The following is a 22719-nucleotide window of genomic DNA, read 5'->3' on the forward strand; positions in this document are numbered from 1 at the left end:
TAAAAGACTGTCAGAAAAAACTGTACCCCAGAAGAAGACCTCGTCGACGACCACATCGTCGACGGCTTCTCTGTCGACGGTTACTGTGTACAGTATTTCCTCCACCTCGACGGTTACTTTCTCTTCGCCAAGACCTCAGATGCTAATGTTGTCGGCTTCTTCAACGTCGATGATGGTCTCAGTTTCAGTTAGACCCATCTTGTCGACGAAGATACTACCATCAAGCGTCGATGTTCCTTCGTCGTCGAAGACAAGGAAGATGTCGTCGACGAGCGCATCGTCGACAAAGCTTAGCCCGTCGATGAAAGTCATCCCGTCGACGGAGACCACTTTGCCGTCGACGACCGCGCCGTCGACGAGAAGTCCATCCTCGTCGAGAATTCCACCGTCGTCGACAGCTATATCGTCGGCGAGAATTCCATCGTCGTCGAAAGCTACGTCGTCGACGAAGACTACATCTTCGTCAAAGACTTCGTCGGCAGAGATTGCCTCGTCGTCGACAACATCGTCGACATTAGTAGCCCCGTCGACGAAGCATACAATATCCCCGTCGCAGATGCCGTTGACGGTGTGTCCGTCGGCGCCTCTTCTTTCATCCTGTACAGATATACAGGTTTGGTCCGCTGCTCCTTACTGCAAAGAAGAGGTTCTACTCTAACGCCTCTTTCACCATTGAAGTTGCCTGGGGAGCTTCTGGACTCAGAAGAAGATGATGAGGATGAACAATCTGACGAGGACGACAGGTTCCGGGCGGCCAGAAGTCCTTCAGAACTATTGATAAAGATGCAGGAGGAAGATCAGGAAGAAGAACATTTTCCTGAACCGGTTGCTCGAACCCCTTCTGCAGTACCAACAGCACAGATGCCGTTAGATCTCCTTAACAACCCACAATATATGTTAAATGGCTACTACCGCCGGTTCCCTCCATCTGAATCGGCAGAATCACTTCCGGAAACACCCATGCCTCAAGCACCTGCTTCAGCCTTTAGCCCCAAGACAATATCCTCTGACACCAGCACCTGACGTACGTTCCACAATTCCGCCTTCTCCGGCACAATCCCACCTTACGCAGGAGTGTATCCCCACCGATGATGACGGAGAGGAAGGAAAGGTAGATGATAAATCCGTACTGTCGGAGTGGGATGATTACCAAATGCAAACCCCATCACCTACTGCTCCTCATACTGCGGACTCTCCACCTGTGGTAGTAATGGAAAGAGCAACAAAGAGTTTTCAAATTACTATGGAAGCTAAACAGGATGATTGTTTTTTGTATGACTTTAAAGATCAGCCACACAAACAAGTGAGGACAATCCCAATAATAGATTTCATTTGGAAGAAGGGCCTAAAAATCATGTCCACTCCAAATTCTTTACCTGCAGTCTTACCTCGTATAGACAAAAAGTACAAGGCGCCCCTCGCATCACCTGCATGCCTTATAGGACAAGCTAAGACAGAGTCAGTTGTCACTCAAGCGGCTCAGAGAAGAGCTAGAAATCCGTCCTCACAAGTGACTGCCCCACCGGACAGAGATGGCAGACATCTGGACTCCATTGGCAAAAAGGTGTTGACGATAGCTGCAACTACAATCCACGCTGCAAATTCCTTAGCAATACTAGGGAGATATGATAGACAGATGTGGTCAGGTATTTCACCATATCTCGAAAAGCTTCCGGAACCAGAGAGATCAGAAGCAAAGAAGGTGTTACATGAAGGAGAGTGCGCTTCTGCGGAGATGATTGATGCAGCGGTAGATGTGTCGTCCACGGGCTTCCGACAATTGGCAGGTGCGGCAGTCCTAAGGAGACAGGGTTGGCTGAAGTCAACGTCCTTCCGACAAGAAGTCCAGGCAAAAACAATAGATATGCCTTACGACGGAGAATATCTCTTTGGCCAGCACATTGATGAGGCTTTGCAGGCCATAAAGAAAGATACAGACACCGCAAGGTCGCTGGGAAACCTGCAGTTTCGCAAATCGTCCTTTCGTAGCGCCAACGGACGTGGGTCCTATTCAAATAGAGGGGGCTACTCTCAACAACGCTCGTACCAATCATCACAAGGTAACCAGCGATATCAGCCGTATAAGCAACAAACATACGGACAGCGAGGCAACAACTTTTCACAGGGAAAAAGAAAGTCCTCTTATCGGGGATGGGATTCCTCTAAAAGGCAATGAGAACTGGCACCTGCCACCACCTCTGCAAATACCAAAGTCAAAAGTTGGAGGAAGAATATCCCATTACCTCTCAAATTGGTCCAAAATTACTACGGACAAGTGGGTCCTGGATGTAGTGTCCAGAGGACACGCTTTAGAATTTGTCAAAATCCCTCCAAATTCACCTCCAAAAGGTCCACCACCAGCTCACCTCAAAGAGCTTTTTTCCTAAATAAATATAATGATTCGGAAGGGTGCAATCGAAAAAGTTCCTCAATTGCAGAAAGAAAGAGGTTTCTATTCGAGGTTCTTCCTCATACGAAAGAAAACAGGGGAATGGCGCCCCATCCTCGACCTACGTGCCCTTAACAAATACCTCAAGAAACTGTCCTTCCGGATGTTAACACTTCAATAAATCCTCCAGCTTCTTTCTCAAAGCGTTCACATGGCTACCCTAGACCTTCAAGATGCCTACTTTCACGTACCCATTCTTCCAAGGCACAGGAAATTCTTGAGGTTCAGTGTGGCTAGCAGGGATTTTCAATTCAAGGTTCTCCCGTTTGGGCTTCGTTCAGCACCACGAGTGTTCACAAAAATATAAACCCCAATGGCGGCGCATCTTCGCTTGGAAGGCATTCAAATCTTCCCGTACCTAGACGATTGCCTTATCAAGACCAATTCTCTAGGAGCAGCAAGAGTACACGTTCAGAAGTGCCTCTCGCTATTCCAGTCTCTGGGACTTTCAATCAATTTCAAGAAATCCCATCTTGTTCCATCACAGAAAATATCGTTTCTGGGAGCCACATTAGACACTCGACTCACCCAAGCCTTTGTCTCACAAGAAAGACAATTGAAGATTTGCAAGATGGCCCTCAACTTGCGGAAAAAAGAGTACGTTTCAGTAAGTCATTCCTAGGGATGCTATCATCCTACATCCCTCTCATACCCAACTGTCGTCTCCAGATGAGACCTTTCCAAGAGGAACTCAGCCTCCAATGGGTTCAAGTCTCGGGGTCGTTCGACGACAGGATCACCATAACCTACCGTATAAGATAAGCTTTTCTTTTATGAACTCAAAAGGAAAATCTGCAAGTAGGGCGTTCATTCCTTGCGGAGATGCCAAGATATACCATCACATAACAAAAAGAGTTGCCAGTACTGATAACATCATTTCAGTAAATAAATTCGTCATCCACATCAAGAAAAATAATTCAAGATAGGGTGTTGCTACTTAATCGCAGTTTTATTTTATAGAAATTCAATGATCATAACCTAGTTTGTTTTTTCATAAAAAAGAGAGAAGCATTAGAAAAGTCATGAACACACCATACTATATTCATTTGAAACTTCAATCATCCGAAACCTCAATCATATCACAGTCAAGAACATTCAGCACACTCATACCTGATTATTGTCACACATACCACATACTGACAAACTACAATAAAAATGATAATGAAATACAAGCTGGGTCTGCATTGATTATACACTAGTTCACTACAAATTTTTTGAAACCGTACAATCCAGTAAATCTTTCGAATTTTACACCATTCAATAAGATTGATTCAATGTTAGGTAATGTACGAAAGAATATAAGGGATCCAAGAGTAGCAATATCTCCTAGATGCTCAAGCAGACCAGCTGAGACATGGCCTACGCGTTTCAAATCCCCGTCTATTCGTGAGGGATTCTCATCAGGGCCTCAAACACTGCAATGTGGAGAGAGAAAAAACATGGAAAAGAGTTTTCAGAAAAGAGAATTAAAAGAAATACAATTAGTGGATCTCTGCCGTGGAACGTGCAGTTTGTTGAAAAAACACATCAAGAGTCTCGCTTATATGCAAAACACCTGTCATAGGCTGAGGCTCCAACTTAATAGTAACTCTATGGAAATCTCCTGTTCTAATGATAACCCTACTAGGGACAAGATGGATTAAAGAACACGGTAGATTTAAAGAACATCTATCCTAGATTTGGCGTCCTGGGGATTGTCACTGCTCCTTAATTGACACTGCACTTTACTAAATACTTACCAACAAGATAACGATGATCTGGTCACAAGGGGGTAAGTCTTGGATGGTGAGAACGGGCTTCTCTCGGATAACGTGCCTGAAAATAAAGGAATTGCGGTGTTTAACTTGACTGTGGCATCAAGTATGGGTTGGAAACGATTCCATGGGAAATGAAGACCCGTCGACAACATTACAAGAACTAAAAGTATCCCCTATTTTTAATCTCTCACAAAGAGTATTAACCAAAGCGGAAGAGGGTATATTGTCTAAGGGACTATCCTTTGTGCCTTCCAAAAGAACGGACTTTGTCCGAATGAAGACAGAATTCATCGAATTCTGTAGAAAATTAAGGTTAACCATGTTTTTCTTGGAAAACCCCATACCGCCTTCCTCCGAGGTAACAGGCTTACGAAATAAGTCTACATTCTGCCCACCTGGCAATAAGATTCCCAAAGAATTGGTTATCTTTGAAAAAACTGTGCTGTCTGCTATTTCGCAAATGGAAAGAGAGAAAAAATGTGTTAAATTTAACACCACGAAAGAAGAAATGACTGCTCTAGATACTCTAAAAAATGATCCCACGGTAGTGATAAAGCAAGCCGATAAAGGCGGGTCAATAGTACTATGGGACACCGTAGACTATACTAATGAAATCAGGAGACAACTAGATGACCCCAGATGCTATCGGAAGATTGATAAGGACCCTACAAGTGAACTGCAAAATCAACTTTTTGCCATTATTCAGGAAGGATTTGAACAAGGCTTTGTCGACACCAAAGAATGCGAGTACTTGCAGATTAAGCATCCAAAAATCCCGATGTTTTATGTACTACCAAAAGTACATAAAGACCAGAATAGACCTCCAGGGAGACCCATCGTGGCAGGATGTGGTTCTCTCTTGGAACCTATTGCCAAGTACGTGGATTGTTTTCTCAAACAATTCATGAGCCAAGTGGTGTCATATTTACAGGACACAACCGACTTTATAAATAAGTTGGAAACTGTGACATTTTGTGAAGGGACAGATTTGCTGGTCACCTTAGACGTGACATCTCTATACACGCAAATCCCCCAGGAGGAGGCAGTGGCAGTGCTCTCCTTCTTCTTAGATTCACGCCCAAGACCAATGCAAGTTCCAACCAAGTTCTTGGTGGACTTAGCGTCATTTGCACTAAAGAAAAACTATTTTTGCTTCAACAAAGAGTTCTATTACCAAATCAAGGGGGTGGCAATGGGGTGCCCCTTTGCCCCGGAGTTGGCAGTATTGTTTATGTCGATGTACGAGGACACTTACATTCACAATAATAACCCCTTCGGACACCACATTGGAAAATGGTATCGTTTCATTGACGATGTTTTCATGGTATGGACTGGAGGAATCAATAATCTGGCCCTGTTCCACCAATGGCTAAACGCTAGAACACCTGATATACAATTCAGTCTTTCCCACTCAGAAACCAAGATCGCTTTCTTAGATGTGGAGGTGTTCCCCAAAGCCGGCAAGTTGGCAACCTCGTTGTTTGTGAAACCAACGGATCGCAACAAGGCGCTACTATTTCAGAGCAATCATCCAAGGAGCGTAAGAGAAAACTTGCCGTATGGGCAGTTTCTGCGCGTGCGCAGAAACTGCACGTATGAGAACGATTTCATTCACCATGCGGAAAAACTTGTTTCGAAACTTTGTGATAGAGGGTACCCCAAATAACTTGTTAGGAACTGCATGAGGAGGGCAAGGACCCCCAGAGAAACACTCCTGGAGCGAAAAAAAGAAACCAGAACAAAAACGTCAGGTTTGTGTAACTACGTTTTGTCCTAATGCCAACCAGCTGAAACGCTTAATCGGGCATAACTGGCACTTAGTGAAGAATCTAGACGAAAGTCTGAGAGACCCACCGCTGTTTGCATTTAAAAGAGAGAACAATGTTGCAAACCATGTGGTGAGAGCGGCGATGCCATCTCAAATTCAACCATCCCTTCGCCAGATGATGGGATTGGCCCCCCTGTTGGGGCACCACAAATGTGGCACATGCCTTTGCTGCGAAACCACCATACAGGGTACCGTGTTTCAGCATAAGGGTATCTCTTGGAAACACGAGGTATTTAGTAACTGTAAATCCAAATTTGTAGTTTATGGGATAAGTTGCCCGTGCGACCGCTTGTACATTGGCAAAACTGAACAAGAAGTGCGCCAACGCATATCACAACACAAGTCCAGACTGAAAAGAAACGTAGAGAACGCTCCGTTGGTTAACCACTGGGCACGGATGCGACATGGTCTAAATGAGTTCAAATGGACAGTCATCTCGAGGATAGAAAAAGACCCACGGGGGGGTGACTTGAGCCTCAAATTATCCAAAAGGGAGGCACTACTGATTGTTAAGTTTGACACGGCTGTGTCAGGCTTGAATGAACTATCAGAGATATTTAAACTATGACTACTGGTATTGGCTTTGCCGCATATTTTTGTACATATGGAGAGAGCATTTCCCTTTATTTGATAGGATCCTTGTCCTGTGTCCTCTCTTCTGTACACTCCTTTGTACACTCTTTATAATGAACCATTGTGGCTCTAAGTCCTAGTATAGTGCATCATGACGTTTTACGCATGAGCCAAGCCCCTCCAATTGGGCAGTTACAGCAGTGAAATATCTTTTCTAGAGAGTGTTCCGTTATGGTCGGCAACGCGCATGCGCCAATAATGAGTTACGGGCTGAGACCCAGGAACCTTCACAACGTTGATCACGTATACTTCCCTTTAGACCAATAAGGTTAGTCCGCAGCTCTAGGACTGCCCCTAAGTAACGAGTTGCCATCGTGACCGCCCCGTTATAAGATAGAGATCCTGACGGCAGGGTAACACGCCTGCGTGAGAAGTCAGTGCGAAGTGAGAAGCCGAAGATACAACGCCTGCCGGTAAGTGTGGTTACCGTGAGGGCTACTTTTCGTAGCTTTGCCTTGGTCCCCCCTCCAATGCTCCCGTAATGCTCCCAGTGCTAGTGCTAGACTAGTAGAACTGCAATTAATTGCGTTCCCATTTGACATCTTTTTCAGCACTCGTGTTGGAGCAGGAATGTACTGACTCTGCCAAACCCGGTATTCTGACCGAGACAGACACCGTGTAAATCCCTATGTCCAACCCACTTGAAAGGTAAACGCAAGTGCCATTAGATTTTTTATTTTAGGGCCCATAAGTTATTGGTTCAACAACAGGGTATTATTCTTCTCCCTTGCAGAAAATTAGCGTCTTGCTATCCAGAGCAGCTATTGGTTCTTATGGACATATGCCAGACATCTTCCGCTGCAGGTTCAGCTTCATACGAGGTATTTCCTTTCACCGAGCTAGCTCTATCCCTGTGCAGTACCCAGGGCCAATTAACCACGAACTAAGGGTCTTTAATTCACTGTATAGGTTCACCCATCGTTCGTCGCACGCCGCCAGTCCATTTCTTCTAGCCACTAACATCTATATATCCTCTCGTAGTGGTAAGACCCTGCTTTGATTTCCTACGCTAAATCGTTTCCAACCCATACTTGATGCCACAGTCAAGTTAAACACCGCAATTCCTTTATTTTCAGGCACGTTATCCGAGAGAAGCCCGTTCTCACCATCCAAGACTTACCCCCTTGTGACCAGATCATCGTTATCTTGTTGGTAAGTATTTAGTAAAGTGCAGTGTCAATTAAGGAGCAGTGACAATCCCCAGGACGCCAAATCTAGGATAGATGTTCTTTAAATCTACCGTGTTCTTTAATCCATCTTGTCCCTAGTAGGGTTATCATTAGAACAGGAGATTTCCATAGAGTTACTATTAAATTGGAGCCTCAGCCTATGACAGGTGTTTTGCATATAAGCGAGACTCTTGATGTGCTTTTTCAACAAACTGCACGTTTCACGGCAGAGATCCACTAAATGTATTTCTTTTCATTCTCTTTTCTGAAAACTCTTTTCCATGTTTTTCTCTCTCCACATTGCAGTGTTTGAGGCCCTGATGAGAATCCCTCACAAATAGACGGGGATTTGAAACGCGTAGGCCATGTCTCAGCTGGTCTGCTTGAGCATCTAGGAGATATTGCTACTCTTGGATCCCTTATATTCTTTTGTACATTACCTAACATTGAATCAATCTTATTGAATGGTGTAAAATTCGAAAGATTTACTGGATTGTACGGTTTCAAAAAATTTGTAGTGAACTAGTGTATAATCAATGCAGACCCAGCTTGTATTTCATTATAATTTTTATTGTAGTTTGTCAGTATGTGGTATGTGTGACAATAATCAGGTATGAGTGTGCTGAATGTTCTTGACTGTGATATGATTGAGGTTTCGGATGATTGAAGTTTCAAATGAATATTGTATGGTGTGTTCATGACTTTTCTAATGCTTCTCTCTTTTTTATGAAAAAACAAACTATGTTATGATCATTGAATTTCTATAAAATAAAACTGCGATTAAGTAGCAACACCCTATCTTGAATTATTTTTCTTGATGTGGATGACGAATTTATTTACTGAAATGATGTTATCAGTACTGGCAACTCTTTTTGTTATGTGATATGTAGGCTCAGCCTTGCTGATTAGAGCCAACCCTATTTTGTTTTACAAGATATACCATCAGCACGGATGCTTCCCTGGAAGGATGGGGGCACACCTACAGGGAATGACTGTCGATGGAAAATGGAATACGCTTCAAAAGAATTGGCACATAAACCTGCTAGAATTGAGAGCAATTTTTCTGGCCCTGAAGTCTTTTAGAGCGGTAATACACGGATCCACAGTTCTAATCAAGACAGACAATACAACAAGTATGCATTACTTGCACAAACAAGGGGGCACAAAATCGGCCCTTCTTTCTCAGCAGGCCCAGGAGATATGGAATTGGGCTCTGAATCACAGGATAAATCTTTCGGGAACACACGTTCCAGGAATGTCCAATGTGCTTGCGGATTCTCTCAGCAGCGGCAAATCACGAAAGGGAAATCCACCAGCCGAATCTGGACAGAGTCTTTCAAGAGTGGGGTCATCCCGACATGGACTTATTTGCGACGAAGCAGAACCGCAAATGCCCATTCTTTGCAAGTTGGATTCCCCACAAGGACTCATGCGGGGATGCACTTTCGATAAACTGGTCGGAGATATATGGATACGCTTTTCCGCCGATTCCCTTGGTTCACAGGGTCATCCGGAAAATGAAACAGCAGCCATGCCGCCTCATCCTCATCGCGCCCAGGTGGCCTCGCCAATATTGGTTCACCGAGCTTCTACTTCTCTCGGAGTGCAATCCCATACAACGTCAACCAATACCGAATCTTCTGACAATGCAGAAGTGTCAAATTTGTCATCCGGACCCAGCTTCCTTGAAATTAGCAGCTAGGCTCCTCAACACGTTGAATTCGCCCATCTAAATATCCCAGAGGAGTGTAAAGAGGTTTTAGCAAATGCTCGAGGGCCTGCTACTATTAAGACATACAAACTTAAATGGAAAATGTTTTGTGCCTGGTGTCTCATGGCCAATTTACATCCACTCCATGCGAAACCAGAACAGATCTTACCGTTCTTTCTTCAACTGGCTTAGTCGGGCTTGTCTCATGCCACACTGAAGGTGTTTTTGGCAGCCATTTCCAGATTCCGTCAAGATGGCTCTAATTCTCTGTATTCCACTAGAATAATTCAACAATTCTTCAAAGGCCTATTCCGGATGTTCCCGCCTGTTCGGCGTCCACCTCCTACCTGGTACTTGAATGTGGTACTCTCTCAACTCATGCGTCACCCCTTTGAACCTATTCATAAAGTGGATCTCAAGTTCCTTTCCTGGAAGGTCTCGCTCCTTCTAGCCCTGACATCAGCACATAGAGTCAGTGACATTTAAGCATTCACCATAAAATCTCTGTTTTTACAGTTTACCTCAAATTCGGTGGTGCTGCGTACCAATCCAAGCTACATGCCTAAAGTTCCATCCGACTTTCATCTTAATGAGCCAGTGATTTAAAAAACATTCATTCCTAATTCACAAACAAGAGCGGAGAAGGCCTTGCATTCCCTGGACATCAGGAGATGTCTTTAAATGTTATCTTCAATGAACTGCTACATTGCGTAAGACAGATCAGCTCTTTGTAGCATACGGAAGGTTACGCCAAGGATACGCTGTATCTAAACAGACCATAGCCCACTGGGTGTCCTCAGCAATCAGTCTCTGTCACCAGCAAGCAGAAAGACCGTTGCAGTCATTGCCAAGGGCGCATTCTACGAGAGCGGTCTCCTCCTCAACCGCCCTTTTCGCTGGAGTGCCTCCATCATATCTGCAGAGCGGCAACCTGGTCCAGCACGCATACCTTCACCAAGCACTATTGCTTGGATGCTGCCAGTGATGCAGATACTTCAGTGGGACAAGCAGTGCTTCGCAATCTTTTTAAATAAGGTGAGCCTCTGTTCTCCCTCCTCCTCTATGCTCTTCTAGACACTTATGTTTCATGTGATAATTGTTTGCAAGGTGTACATATGCATTGGAATACAAAAAGCGTCTAGGAGCAGGATGTTGTGTACTGCTATTTACTCTGATTCAGGCATGTGAATCTATGAAAGATACCCCAATAATGGAGAAGAACAATAGTTACTTACCTGTAATCTGTGGTTCTCCAGTATTGGTGTCTTTCATAGATTCACATGCACCCACCCACCTCCCCTCAGAGGCTCCTCAGGCGTTAGTGTTAGTTTCACTCCTGTGCGAGAAAATCTGAGAGACTGAGCCTCTGGGGAGAACATTCTAGTGGGTGCTAGCACCTGATTGGCTGCAGTTTGGTCTATACACAATGACTAGGATAGTCGTGAGTGTGGAAGTTTTTTACACTGTAGCTTAGGGCTACTTTACTTCCTGGTTGGTTATTACCAAGAGTTTTGGTTTCTGATTTACAATTTATTGCTTTTTTATGTACCGTGGGACTCCCACTCCGACAACGGGGAATGATTCAGGCATGTGAATCTATGAAAGACACCAATACTGGAGAACCGCAGATTACAGGTAAGTAACTATTGTTCTTCCCCCCCAGTTGGAGGCTGCCATTTCCTGGGGCGAGTGCTGGCACGCTGATCTCAGTCAGGCAGGTTGCCATGTGATCCATCACTCCATCAGCATGTGAAGTGTACCTCCTTTGCAGTCACTGGCGGGGTACCTTTTACTGGTGCAGACCTTGCACTCTTCATGGGACATATCTCGGGAAAGTTCATTATCTCCAAATGCATCGCTGCCACTTAACCTTCAGCCCCCAAGAAACTCGCAAACAGTACCCAAGGGCAAGGCCAAAGAAACAACACACCCTGTCCTCACTACTTTGTAATGCTCTGTGGCAGCTCAGCACAAACACCTGCATACTATAGGAACAAACTTAAAAAAACAGAGTCACGCATTTATCTTTGCAGGTCGATAAAATGAGTACAATTGGACATGATGGCTACAATTACGGAATGCAAGCGCCTAGAGGAGTGTATGATGTGCACTATAATATCATGGTAATTTGTGATGTCTTGCGTATTGCATTTCAGATGAAAGGGATAGTGCTGACATGGTATAAATTCAGCCCATAAATACACCTGTTGCCATTGTTCGTGTAGGCATCCCCTGCACATGAGTGCATAGTGCTCTCCAATAAGGGTCTGTACACACCACCACAGCAGCGAATGTGTGTTCCTTGCTGCTCTATATGCTGGATAAGGCCTCCAACAAGTCCAGTATTTATGAATTAGCGCGGTAATGATGAGAAAATTTCATTGACAGCAAAGGGTGATGAAAACCCAAAGAATAACCTATGCAAGAGTTAAGGTATTTTTTAGCATTTATTTGTGCATACTTCAAACAGCAAATATAAATGGCACTTTGAAATGTGTTCTAGGGCTGCATTAATGATCCATGGCTAGTAATTAAAGAAAACAAAGACAGAAAAGTAATGTTAGAAATGAATACATACAATTGTATTTACAGCCTGATGTAGTGTCAAGGCGAGGCCTTTGCAGACCCCTCGCATAACAACAAATGGCAGGTGTTTTACTTTTGGAAAGGTGGCATCCCTACTTCTGCGACGACTTTTCACGAAATGCATTCTCCCGATGTGTCAGTAAAACTAAAATACAAATGTAAGGAATAGGCAGCGTGCGAACCAAGGGGTACAGGAGCCAGTAAAATAAAGCCTCGTTAATCAGCTCACAAAGGAACGTAAAAGGTCTTTTAAAGACCTGTAAAAACTCTGGTGTTGCAGAGATGAGACTCTAGACACTGCCCAGCCGAGCCCACAGCAGATCAAGCTGCAGCAGCCGGGTCTGAGACACGACAGAGGAGGAGAGGGTGGGGGGCTAAATCCCTTTTAGCCCTATGGGCGTAGGGCGCCTGTCAGTAATTTGTTTAGTAAAGGGCTGCCTGTCATCTTACACTAACTTCTGAGCGCTGACAGTGATGGATACCAACAGTTAAGGGCGAGCAGTACATGTTGCTATGGAGGCGAGTGCAGAAGACAGGTTCATGTTGCTTCCAAGACAGCTCCAGGGATGCAGTGCAAACAGTAAATAGTCAGTAACTCTTGGCTGAAATTAAGTTTTTTTCACGTAGGCTCATTCTAGTGAACCATAGCAGCTGTTTTTCAGAAGATATCCCCAGAAGACAAGTAAAAGAACACCTCGCAGTCTGTGATTATTTTGCCTATAATGGCCAATTCAATGTTAATTATGGAGGCAATTTCCTGAAAATGATGACAGAACAGCCGAGTTCATGTGTTGTCTCCTTTCCTTGCACGTTCACACACACACACACAGGGAACCCTGCACTCACAGCCACCACACTCCACTTATGCCACTTGCCATGAACTAACGCCGTTCTCCCTCCACTTATGCTGTGGTCGCATGAGCACACCACTCACCCTGCACTCACAGTGATCACACTGCACTCACCGTGATCACACTGCACTCACCATGATCACACTGCACTCACACTTTTCACCCTGCACTTATACGAGAACACTACTCACTCTGCACTCATGAAAAACTTCACTCACCTGTCACTTTTACTGCTTACACTGCAATCTTACTCAAACAAACACATTACTCACCATGCATTCATTCCTCCCACTCTGCACTTTCACCTGCACTCAAACTCATATGTCACATCACTCACCCGCAGTCACTCCTCTTGTGGAAAATGACAATGTATATGTACATAAGCGGCGTTCATTTGTGTTCACCCTCGCCACTGTTGAAGGTAAAGCGAAAGTCACGAAACAGTGGCCCCGCCATCTTGTTCCCTTTTAGGCCCCATCACGAACATAGATAGTAGCCATCTGTGTGTCATGACCTCTCTGCCCATTGCCAATAGCCAGCTCTCTCTCTCTCTCTCTCTCTCTCTCTCTCTCTCTCTCCAGCCTCGCAAGCACCCCGCGCCCCGACAGCCCCTGGTCTCTCCTGATTGGGCCATAAACGCACCGCTAAAACACGACCTTGTCTCCATGCTGAACCTTTGCCCCCTCGCTCTTTCATCCTACCCATAGAACGGGCCCTTTTGTTAACCTCTTCCTCCCTGCCCGATTGCCCGGCCTGATCCCAGGCCATCACCTAGCCCAACAGATGCAGTTTATTGCTTCCTACTGTAGGACCTCGCCTCACATCAGAGGAGCGGTGATTAATCAAGGCCTTCACACCCCTAGATCTGACCGACACCCCCGCATTCCTCCCAGGAACACCCTTCCTCTCTTCTGATGACCCCCCCCCGGCTACACCTGGCCTCTCGACCCAGTCCCATATCATAAAACTAGGTCTCGTGGATGTACCCCCTCCGGCCCCGCATAGCGAAACGTGATCTTATCGCCTGCCCAACCTTAGATCTGACCACCCCCCTTGCCCTCGTGTCCTGTTAGGACGTCCGGCTGCAGATTACAATCACATGTTACATTTGGGAGGGGAAAACAACATCAGAACGACCGGTATGGGAATAGGCCTGAAGCTGGGATTCCAAACATGCCTTTTTCGTACTTCAAAGTGTCTTTATTACAATAAAGAATGTTTGTACATCATAAACCTGTGTATAAAAGATGGAGCCGTAGAGAAACTTTTTAGAGCACCTAGAGAAGATACCCTGTTGTCTGATTTGACGTGTTCTGTTCCGTCGGAAATAAACTCCTGTTTCCTGCCTTCCAGTCTCCAGCGCCGGCCTCTTTATTTGGTAATCGTGAGTTGGGTGAGAAGCGGCTAACGCCAGGCAATCCTAGAAAAAGGGGTAAAACGACCTGATCTGCCTGAACCCTTTTTCATCACTCTCACCCTACTCTCACACTGTCACATCGCTCACTGTGCACTCACATAGGCACTCCTGTCACTCGCGCAGCTCACCCATCACTCACATTGGCACAGCACTCACCCTGCACTCTCACCATGCAACAAACACAGCACTTACCCTCGAGTCACACCGCTTACCCTGCCCTCACACAGACAAACCTCTTAGGCAGCATTCATTCTGGAACTCTGTTGATCCTGCCTGTACACAGGGACAATAGTCTGCCGAAACTCATCGGGACACACCACTCGCTCTGCCCTAACTCCTCTCACCAGTCACTCTCACATGTCACCCTTCAATCTCGCCGCTCACTCTCCACCACACTCCGGCACACCACTAACCCTGTATTTACACCGCTTACACTCCTCACTTATCTCACCTGACACTCACATGGGACCTCCTCGCACATTGCATTCATGCAGCTCACCAGACACCCACGTTGGCACAGTATTCACCCTACACTCACACCACTCATGCTGCACTCGCTCACTATTCACTATCACCCAGCACTTACATGAAAACACCTCCTACTCTGCACATCTAAAAATTGCACAGCTCTCAAGAATATGTACATATTTCTACAAGGCACCCACAGAATACCTGCTCTTTATGTAGTATGTAGTGCTAGATGCCTACCTAATTCCATGTGCAGCAACGGGGCTGGTGCCGGAGGGGAGAGTGAACAGAGAATGTCGGATGGCACGAGGAGGGAAACTAGGGCTGAGACTTTGGCATAGGGTGATGGATAGAGGATCGTGTGACAACATCAGCCATTCTTGGCGTTCCATTCACTACAATGCTTCATTCAATGACTTGTATTTTTTTTACATTGCAGGCTGGGTCTCTTAAACCCGAAACTGCAAAGCGTTGCTGGATAAAATCCATGGTTGTTTACGAAGTCAAGCATTTCATAGGATCAATTGGATGCTGTGATATTACATGTTGGAATATAGATTAGTTAACTTCCAGTACTGTAACTGCTTGATCCACATGTGAAACCAAATTTAAGCCCTATACAGCTATTTTAAGGAAGTGCACTTTTCATTCACATCATACTTGTAACAAACATTGACAAGGCAATATATTATTATTTTTGAATAACTTATAGAGAATACATTTTCATTAGTCTTCACTAAAAGGCAAGGCAGTTGTAGCCGAAGCAGCAGTGTGGGAATTCCTAGAGAAGGAGGATATGAGGGAGGAAAACCACAAAAAAGACTGCCACCAGCGCACAAGCCCGCCATGGCTAGGAGTCTTACCCCCTGCCAGCCCCCGAAGTTCAGGTCTAGTTGCGCCCCTGATTACTTGTCTATCTACCTACCAATCTATTTTTCTTCTGTCTTCACTATGTCTGTCTTCCCTATGTCTATCTTGCTGCCTATCTATCTATCTATCTTTCTATCTATCTATCTATCTATCTATCTGTCTATTCAATATATTCTCTTTCTATCACTCTCTCTGTCTTTCTCTTCTGCTCTTGCACTCTCTCCCTTTCTTCGGGCCCGTGATCCACGTTCATCCGTCACAGCTGGTCACCTAGACTGGGGCAGCGACCAGGTAATGTAATAAGCATTGGCAAAGTGAAGATGTTTCGCCTTTGAGAGCTATTGGTTTTGGCAATGTTTTGTAGCCCTGCAGGGATGCCTTGCAGTGTGGGTAAACTAATGAGTTTACCCACACTATGACCCAGCCAGGACAAGTGCACTTTATTTTTTACGTTTATTAGCTTTGGTTGCATCCTAACACTACTACTATACCGCATGGCTACAAATCATTGACAAAGTCTACAATGCTCATTCTGTACAGCATGAACAAAGGGCAAAATGGAAGAGCCAATGGTCTCAAAGGTGTGACCTATTGGTTTTGCCAATGCTTGTTGTAAACCCAAACAAACTCACCAAGCAATTGTTTAACTTACTATGCTGCATACTGGGCATAAAAATCTGAAACGTGAAACAATGTGGAGTATTCTACTATATGCAACCATGTCTGATCCACCTCTTCTTCAAGAATACGCCTATTTCTTCAAAAATATGTACTCAAAAAGATTGATTAATGCTTCAATGGTTCTGCTATACCGCCAATAAAAAGTAATCTTGCCCTTAATGAACTACTGTATCGCTATCCTTTGCAAACCGACTAATTAAAAGACTAATGTACCCCAAGTCAACGCAGTCAGGAAGAGAGATGGTAATTAAGAATGTGTAAATACCGGAATATCGTGGCCCCAAGAATCTTAGAAACCCTCATAAAGAAATTACACACAAAACTGGATAATATAGAACAAAACGTTTTCCAGGAATTAAAGACAATCAAAGAGCGGGTGGAAGGAATAGGAAACACAGTTGATACTTTACTAAAACCCCCCTAAATTTCTAGTTATCAAGAATAGCCATTAGTAATCTACATTGTGAGTTTTTGTATTCCTATATATTTTTTTAATCCTCATTAATAACCAGCTGTAATCTATCCTAAACAATTTCCCACATTTGTCCTTGTTGTCATTCACAGACACCATTCGACTGTGAGTGAATATTACTATCTGTATGTGATTCCTCTTCTTGCCCCCTAGGTACGTGTGCATCGCCATGGAAGCCCTAGACCAGCTGCTGATGGCCTGCCACTGTCAGAGTATTAATCTTTTTGTGGAAAGCTTCTTGAAGATGGTGGCGAAGCTGGTGGAGTCCGAGAAGCCAGACCTGCAGATCCTGGGCACTAACTCCGTAAGTGGTCTTGTGTCACAGCTGCTCCCGAAAGGTACAGTTGTGTTGACAGGGTTTAATTTGAGGTGATGGCACTTAATTGTCAGCTCCAGCTCTATTGGCTGTCCACTGCGTGGACGGCGCTGGCGCTGTCTGTCAAATTTTGTGATAGCACAACCACTGTGTAATACGCTAATATACATTAAAAATGAATAACCGCTGCCATTCACACCATTATTACAGCTTTGGGTGGCCTGGAATAGTTCACATTGTCACACTTGTAGGAGTGCCATGGTTAGTACTTGCGTTGGTTCTGTCATTGGCAGTGCTGGCAGGGACAATGGGGGTGGGGCAATCGCCTCTCTAGATGACCACTTACTTATTTTTTTACAAATTAAGCACTGTGTGGGGGGCTAAAAAAATTCAATATTGGTGTCCAGTCCGGCCTTTGTTAAGTCTCATACAGTCGAATTATAAAAGTAGGATTTAGGATTTTAGATTGTTTGATTTGACTCTCTTTCCCCCTCTTGCTTTCTGCTCAAGCTTCTCAGCGTTTTGCATATGTTTTAAGGATTGACAAAAGCAAGAATTGGGTGAGATTCAGCTCTCGCTGAATGCTTACAAGAGACTGAGATGTCAACGAGAGCCAGGTTTTTTGGGACTACCTGACTGATCTGCTTTACCGACCTCACTGGAGTTTTTTATTCCACATTGCTGAGGTTAGGAAAGCCCTGAGGGCGCTCTATTACTGGTGCTGAGACGCCATGATGGTTTGGGAGAGTGAGATTGTGCGGCTCAACCCAGATACAAACTTACCTCTTCCAACGAAGGCTTAGCCTCTTTTATTCAGATACATTGAACATTATTACATTTAGTTGTCTTCAGTGTATTCAACAGCTTCTTTAGCTTTAGCTCTTTTCATATATAATAACCTAAAAATGGTGCTTTACATTTTCTTCTAATTCTTTATCATAGATTTTGGACTTGTTAGTTAACCCGTTGCGTGCGTGCGTCGGCCAACGGCCGTCACGAGCAGTACCTACGTAGTGCTGTGCACGTCCGTTGTCCGAAGCGGCCCCACCTGCGCCGCAAACATCCGCACTGCACCGGATTCTACGCCGCGGTAAAAGTGTTAAATATATTCCTTGTTCCACCTCCTTATTGAAGTCCTTTTGATGCATAGGTGTATCTGCCTCTGCTTAAGACATCCCTGTTTTAATCACTGCTGTTTATATATCTCGTAACTTTTGTAAATCGGAAACTGCACTTTTCATGCACTGGTGTTAACTATGAATGTTATGAAGAGCAAAAAAAAGCAAATACCCATTAATTTTTCTAGATGCGTTTGCTTATATGACACCGTGATTCGCTCTGCTTTGTTTCAAATGTTTATTAAGATTATACTGAATGACAGAGCACCTTCCTTTCATAAAGTACTGTAAGACAGGGCTTTTGTAAGCTAATTTCACATTAGCACCTTCTCCAAGCATAAAAAAGCTGCAGAAGCTCCATCTGTTTACTCTAACTAGACCTGGCTTCTATCAGCCCAGACAAGTTGATGCAACATCTACCACTGGGAAATATAATTTCATTACTTCGGTATGGGTCTCTCTTTGACTGGCTTCTTTGTTTTGTACCACATTCCTTTGACAACAGTGTCATTTAAAAAAAGTCTACAAGTCTTTTTTTATGTCACTAAAATGTAAATTTGCCACCAAGAATAAGGGCTGCGGTAATCAATGTATTCATGGGACATCAAACGTGATATTGTGAACACAAACGTTCATTGGCATTAGGAAGGTTATTGGGAAGATAACATTCACCCGAGCTTTGCTGTTATTTCAGGTAAACTACTGTTCCCCTTTTTGTAGCCTTCAATCATAAACTGTTTGGGAAGTGTTTACAGTTTATTGAGACTGACAGTAGAGGCTGCACAACCTGTGAGCACACCCAGGAGAGTTGGCAGTTCATTCTTTAAGAAAATGCTGAGTTTTGTAGGAAGAAGCTGTAGAAAATTCTTATGTAGACAGGAGAAAGCGGTCCTGCAGATGAGGAGGTCAAAACTGAGAGTTAAACTCTTTGTGCTTTACTTTTAAAGAACAAATGCTCCGCTGCCTTTGAGGTAGGTGTGTGTAAAAACCACCTACATAATATATACTTCAACCAGCTCCCACTGTTCCGCAAGCGTTACCGTCTTAAGTTGACAGGCACGGAATTGTCTGCATACGCCCAGTTATAAACTGCTGCCATATGCCAGGTATTGCATCACTTCAATGTCATACTAATAACCATGTGTACACTTTAATTACTCATATACTTGCATTGCACATATGCCAAGTACTGCCATGATGAGTGCCTGAGCATATAGGACAGTCCCTGACATATGGCGGGAACCCGTACCTGGAAATATGATGTCAGTACCTTACGTTTATTTCCCATATGTTTTGAATAATACACATCTGCCGTCTTCTCATTTAACTGAAGATAGTCCCAGGTAGACATCATTGCAACATGAAGACTCAGTATAAACAAGAGTCTGTGTTTGACTATCTCATTATGCTTGAAAGGTCTTAGAGGTGGCAATGGTCTGGTTATGCAGGGACGGAGTGAGCACTACTCTGCCTGGACTGTGAACAGAGGTTGCACGACCCAGTTTGAGGGTTCCCCTTTACTGTTTTGCCGACCCTATGGGCATGTGTGGCCAGAGCTGCTGCAGAGTCCTAAGTGAAAATGAAAAAGAAGGTCATGTTAGTAAATGAGGTATGTTTGGGACTTTAAGGTCCCATTCCGCCAGGCCTCAAGGCCCAAACTCAGTTTCATTAACTTTGGAACGTCACTTAGCATCTCTGTTTTGTAATAGCTGCGTCGAGACAGAGGAAAGGTAATGGCAGAGCAGTACAAGACATATAATATAATGGAAGAACTCTATACAGACCTACGAAAGAGTGTTTTGCCTAAAGGGTGCATTTCGGGAGGTTTGGAATGATGGATAAAAATGCAACATGCAGATAACTGGCAGAGGTTCATAAAAGTAAGCCTTAGCTCCGAAGGACCAAACTGGTTGTTCAAGGAAGGTGACAAACCAGGTTTAGTAAAATTGTCTTGCAATGTCTCTTTCTCTAAATCACATCAGTGCGCTATTGAATAGTCCAAATATGTTATAAATCTGTAGATGCAAGATAGCTGCATTTTGTGATCTGAACAAGAAAACTCTGAGCAAGGGCTCTCCTTTCTTGACACAGGAACCCTTCAAGATGGTGTCTCCACACTGCATCACTGACAAAGGAATCTTGCAAATTGGCAGATTGTCTCATGTTTGGACACAGCATCAATACACTGTTCAGGCCTTACGACCAGGATGGTTCTAACACAGCATAGGAAATAGACTAATGCACCAGGCCCCATTAGAAACGTATTACCTGTTTATGTTGATGTCAGGTTGATATCGACAGATTTGTATGGTGGTTGTAATGTATGTAATTTGGATTTGTTGAGCACTACTTGTCACCCATGAGGGTATCCTGGCTGTGAGTAGGTGAGTGTAGGCATGTAGTGAGTCTGGGACTAAGTACTGGCAGACTCGTTAGTCCCCAAAGAAGACTAATTGAATTGCAAGTTCTTGCAGAATTCAAGAAGTGAGGAGGAGGCCCTGATGCATTGGGGAGGTTGTTCCAGGATTTGGCAGCTGGTAGGAGAATAATCAACCTTCCTGTTTGCTTCTGTGGATCCAGGGTGTGTGTGCGAGTGATACTGCGCAAAGTTGTGTGATGGGTTGGTGGAAGGGAAGCTGGTGATTGAGGTATTCAGGTCCTATGTTGTGTAGTGACTTGAATGCGTGTGAGAACTTTAAACTGGCAGTGCTTCTGGATGGGGAGCTAGAGGAGTTCTCTGAGGAGTCATGTAGTACGGGTTCGGCGGGGGAGGTTAAGAATGAGTCTGGCAGCGGTGTTTTGGATGTTTTGAAGTCTGTGAAGAAGATGGGTTGCGATGCTGACATAGAGGGAATTGCCGTAGTTCAATCTGCTTGTGATTAGGGCCTGCATGTTGGTGTGTCTGGTGTCCAGTGGGAGCCACTTGAAGCTTTTCAGTAACATGCGGGTGGTGTGGACGCATGAGGAGGTGGCCGCATTGACCTCGGGCTTCATAGTGAGGTTGGTATCCAGGATGAGCCCTAGGTTCCTAGCATGGCTGGTTGGGGTGGGTGTGGGTCCAGTTTTGACGGTCCACAGGTGGAGTCCCATGGTGAGCTCTCCTCTTGAAAATCAGCACTCGCATTTTGCCAGTGTTGTGCATGCGGCAGTTTTGTTTTATCCAATTGATTACACTGTTCATGCATTGTTTGAAGTTAGTCTTGGTGGTGACAGTGCCATCTGAGAGGGAAAAATGAGCTGGGCGTTGTGTGTAGGAGATTCCCCAGTATTAGGGGTGTCTTTCATAGATTTGCATGCCTGAATCATTCCCCGTTGTCGGAGTGGGAGTCCCACGGTACATAAAATAGCAATAATATGCCATAATATCATAGTAAAAACCAGTAATTCCCAACCAGGAATTAAAGTAGCCCAAGCTACAGGAGAAAAAACTTCCACACTCATGACTATCCTAGTCATTTTGTATAGACCAAACTGCAGCCAATCAGGCGACAGCACCCACCAGAAGGTTCTCCCCAGAGGCTCAGGCTCTCAGATTTTCTGCCGCACGTCGTGTGAAGGGAGTCTCCCTGAGCTCTGCTCAGTACTTCTCTGTTTTCCTTCTGGAATCTAGTGTTTTGAAGATGTCTACCAAGAAATCTCTATTCAGGCCTTGTGCCTCTTGTGGTAAGCTCCGGCTTTTTAAAGAAGACCCCCACAAGAAGTGCATTTACTGCCTGTATCCTGAACATCAAGTGAAGGACTGCAAGATCTGTAGGACCTTCCCTCAGAAGACCCTCAGGGACAGAGAGGGCCGCCTGCTTTTGTGGCTACAAAAGCTCAAGGATTCAGATTATCCTGCTTCTGAGGTAGGCAGTATTGCCTCTGGGTCTACTTCAGCCTCTAGGAAGAGAGCTGCTGATGAGGTTTTAACTTCTCCTGGGGCTAAGGTTGCGAGGAAGCAACAACCTGTTAAGGGGTCTGAGAGGCCTTCCACATCTAAGGCTACTCCCCCTGTTAAGGAGAAAAGTGGTTCATCTACGCCCCCGAGAAAATCCACAAAGAAGTTACCTCAAACATCTTCTGAGAAGAATTTACCTCAGAAACAGACCCCGTCTCCGTCGACGCTATGTCGACGTCAATGGTAACTTTTTCCTCTCCTAAGCCTGAGATGATTATGTTGACGGCGTCTTCATCGTCGACGATGGTCTATGTTACTGTTAGACCTATCTCGTCGACGGCAGAGTCTTCATCTTCTGCCATCGTCGGCGCCTCGTCGACGGCTAAACTAAAGAAGATCCCGTCTACGACACCGTCGACGCTTGTTTTCCCGTCGACGAAGAAGCCACAGTCGACGGGATCGTCGACGACTGCTACACCGTCGACGAAGACACCATCGTCGACGAAGACACCATCG

At 44.7% G+C, this 22719-nt stretch overlaps 1 protein-coding gene across 2 annotated transcripts in view; it reads left to right on the forward strand.

Annotated features, from left to right (window-relative positions):
- Positions 1 to 22719, forward strand: part of EFR3B (EFR3 homolog B) — a 614353-nt gene that overhangs the window by 151349 nt on the left and 440285 nt on the right. For both annotated transcript variants that reach the window (XM_078649934.1, XM_078649935.1), the window contains exon 4: positions 17046 to 17196. In XM_078649934.1, coding sequence (XP_078506060.1) covers positions 17046 to 17196 — 151 coding nt within the window. The remainder of the gene's footprint in view (positions 1 to 17045; positions 17197 to 22719) is intronic.

This window comes from Lissotriton helveticus, chromosome 6 (genome assembly GCF_964261635.1).
Source record: "Lissotriton helveticus chromosome 6, aLisHel1.1, whole genome shotgun sequence".
In the NCBI taxonomy this organism is placed as follows: Eukaryota; Metazoa; Chordata; class Amphibia; order Caudata; family Salamandridae; genus Lissotriton; species Lissotriton helveticus.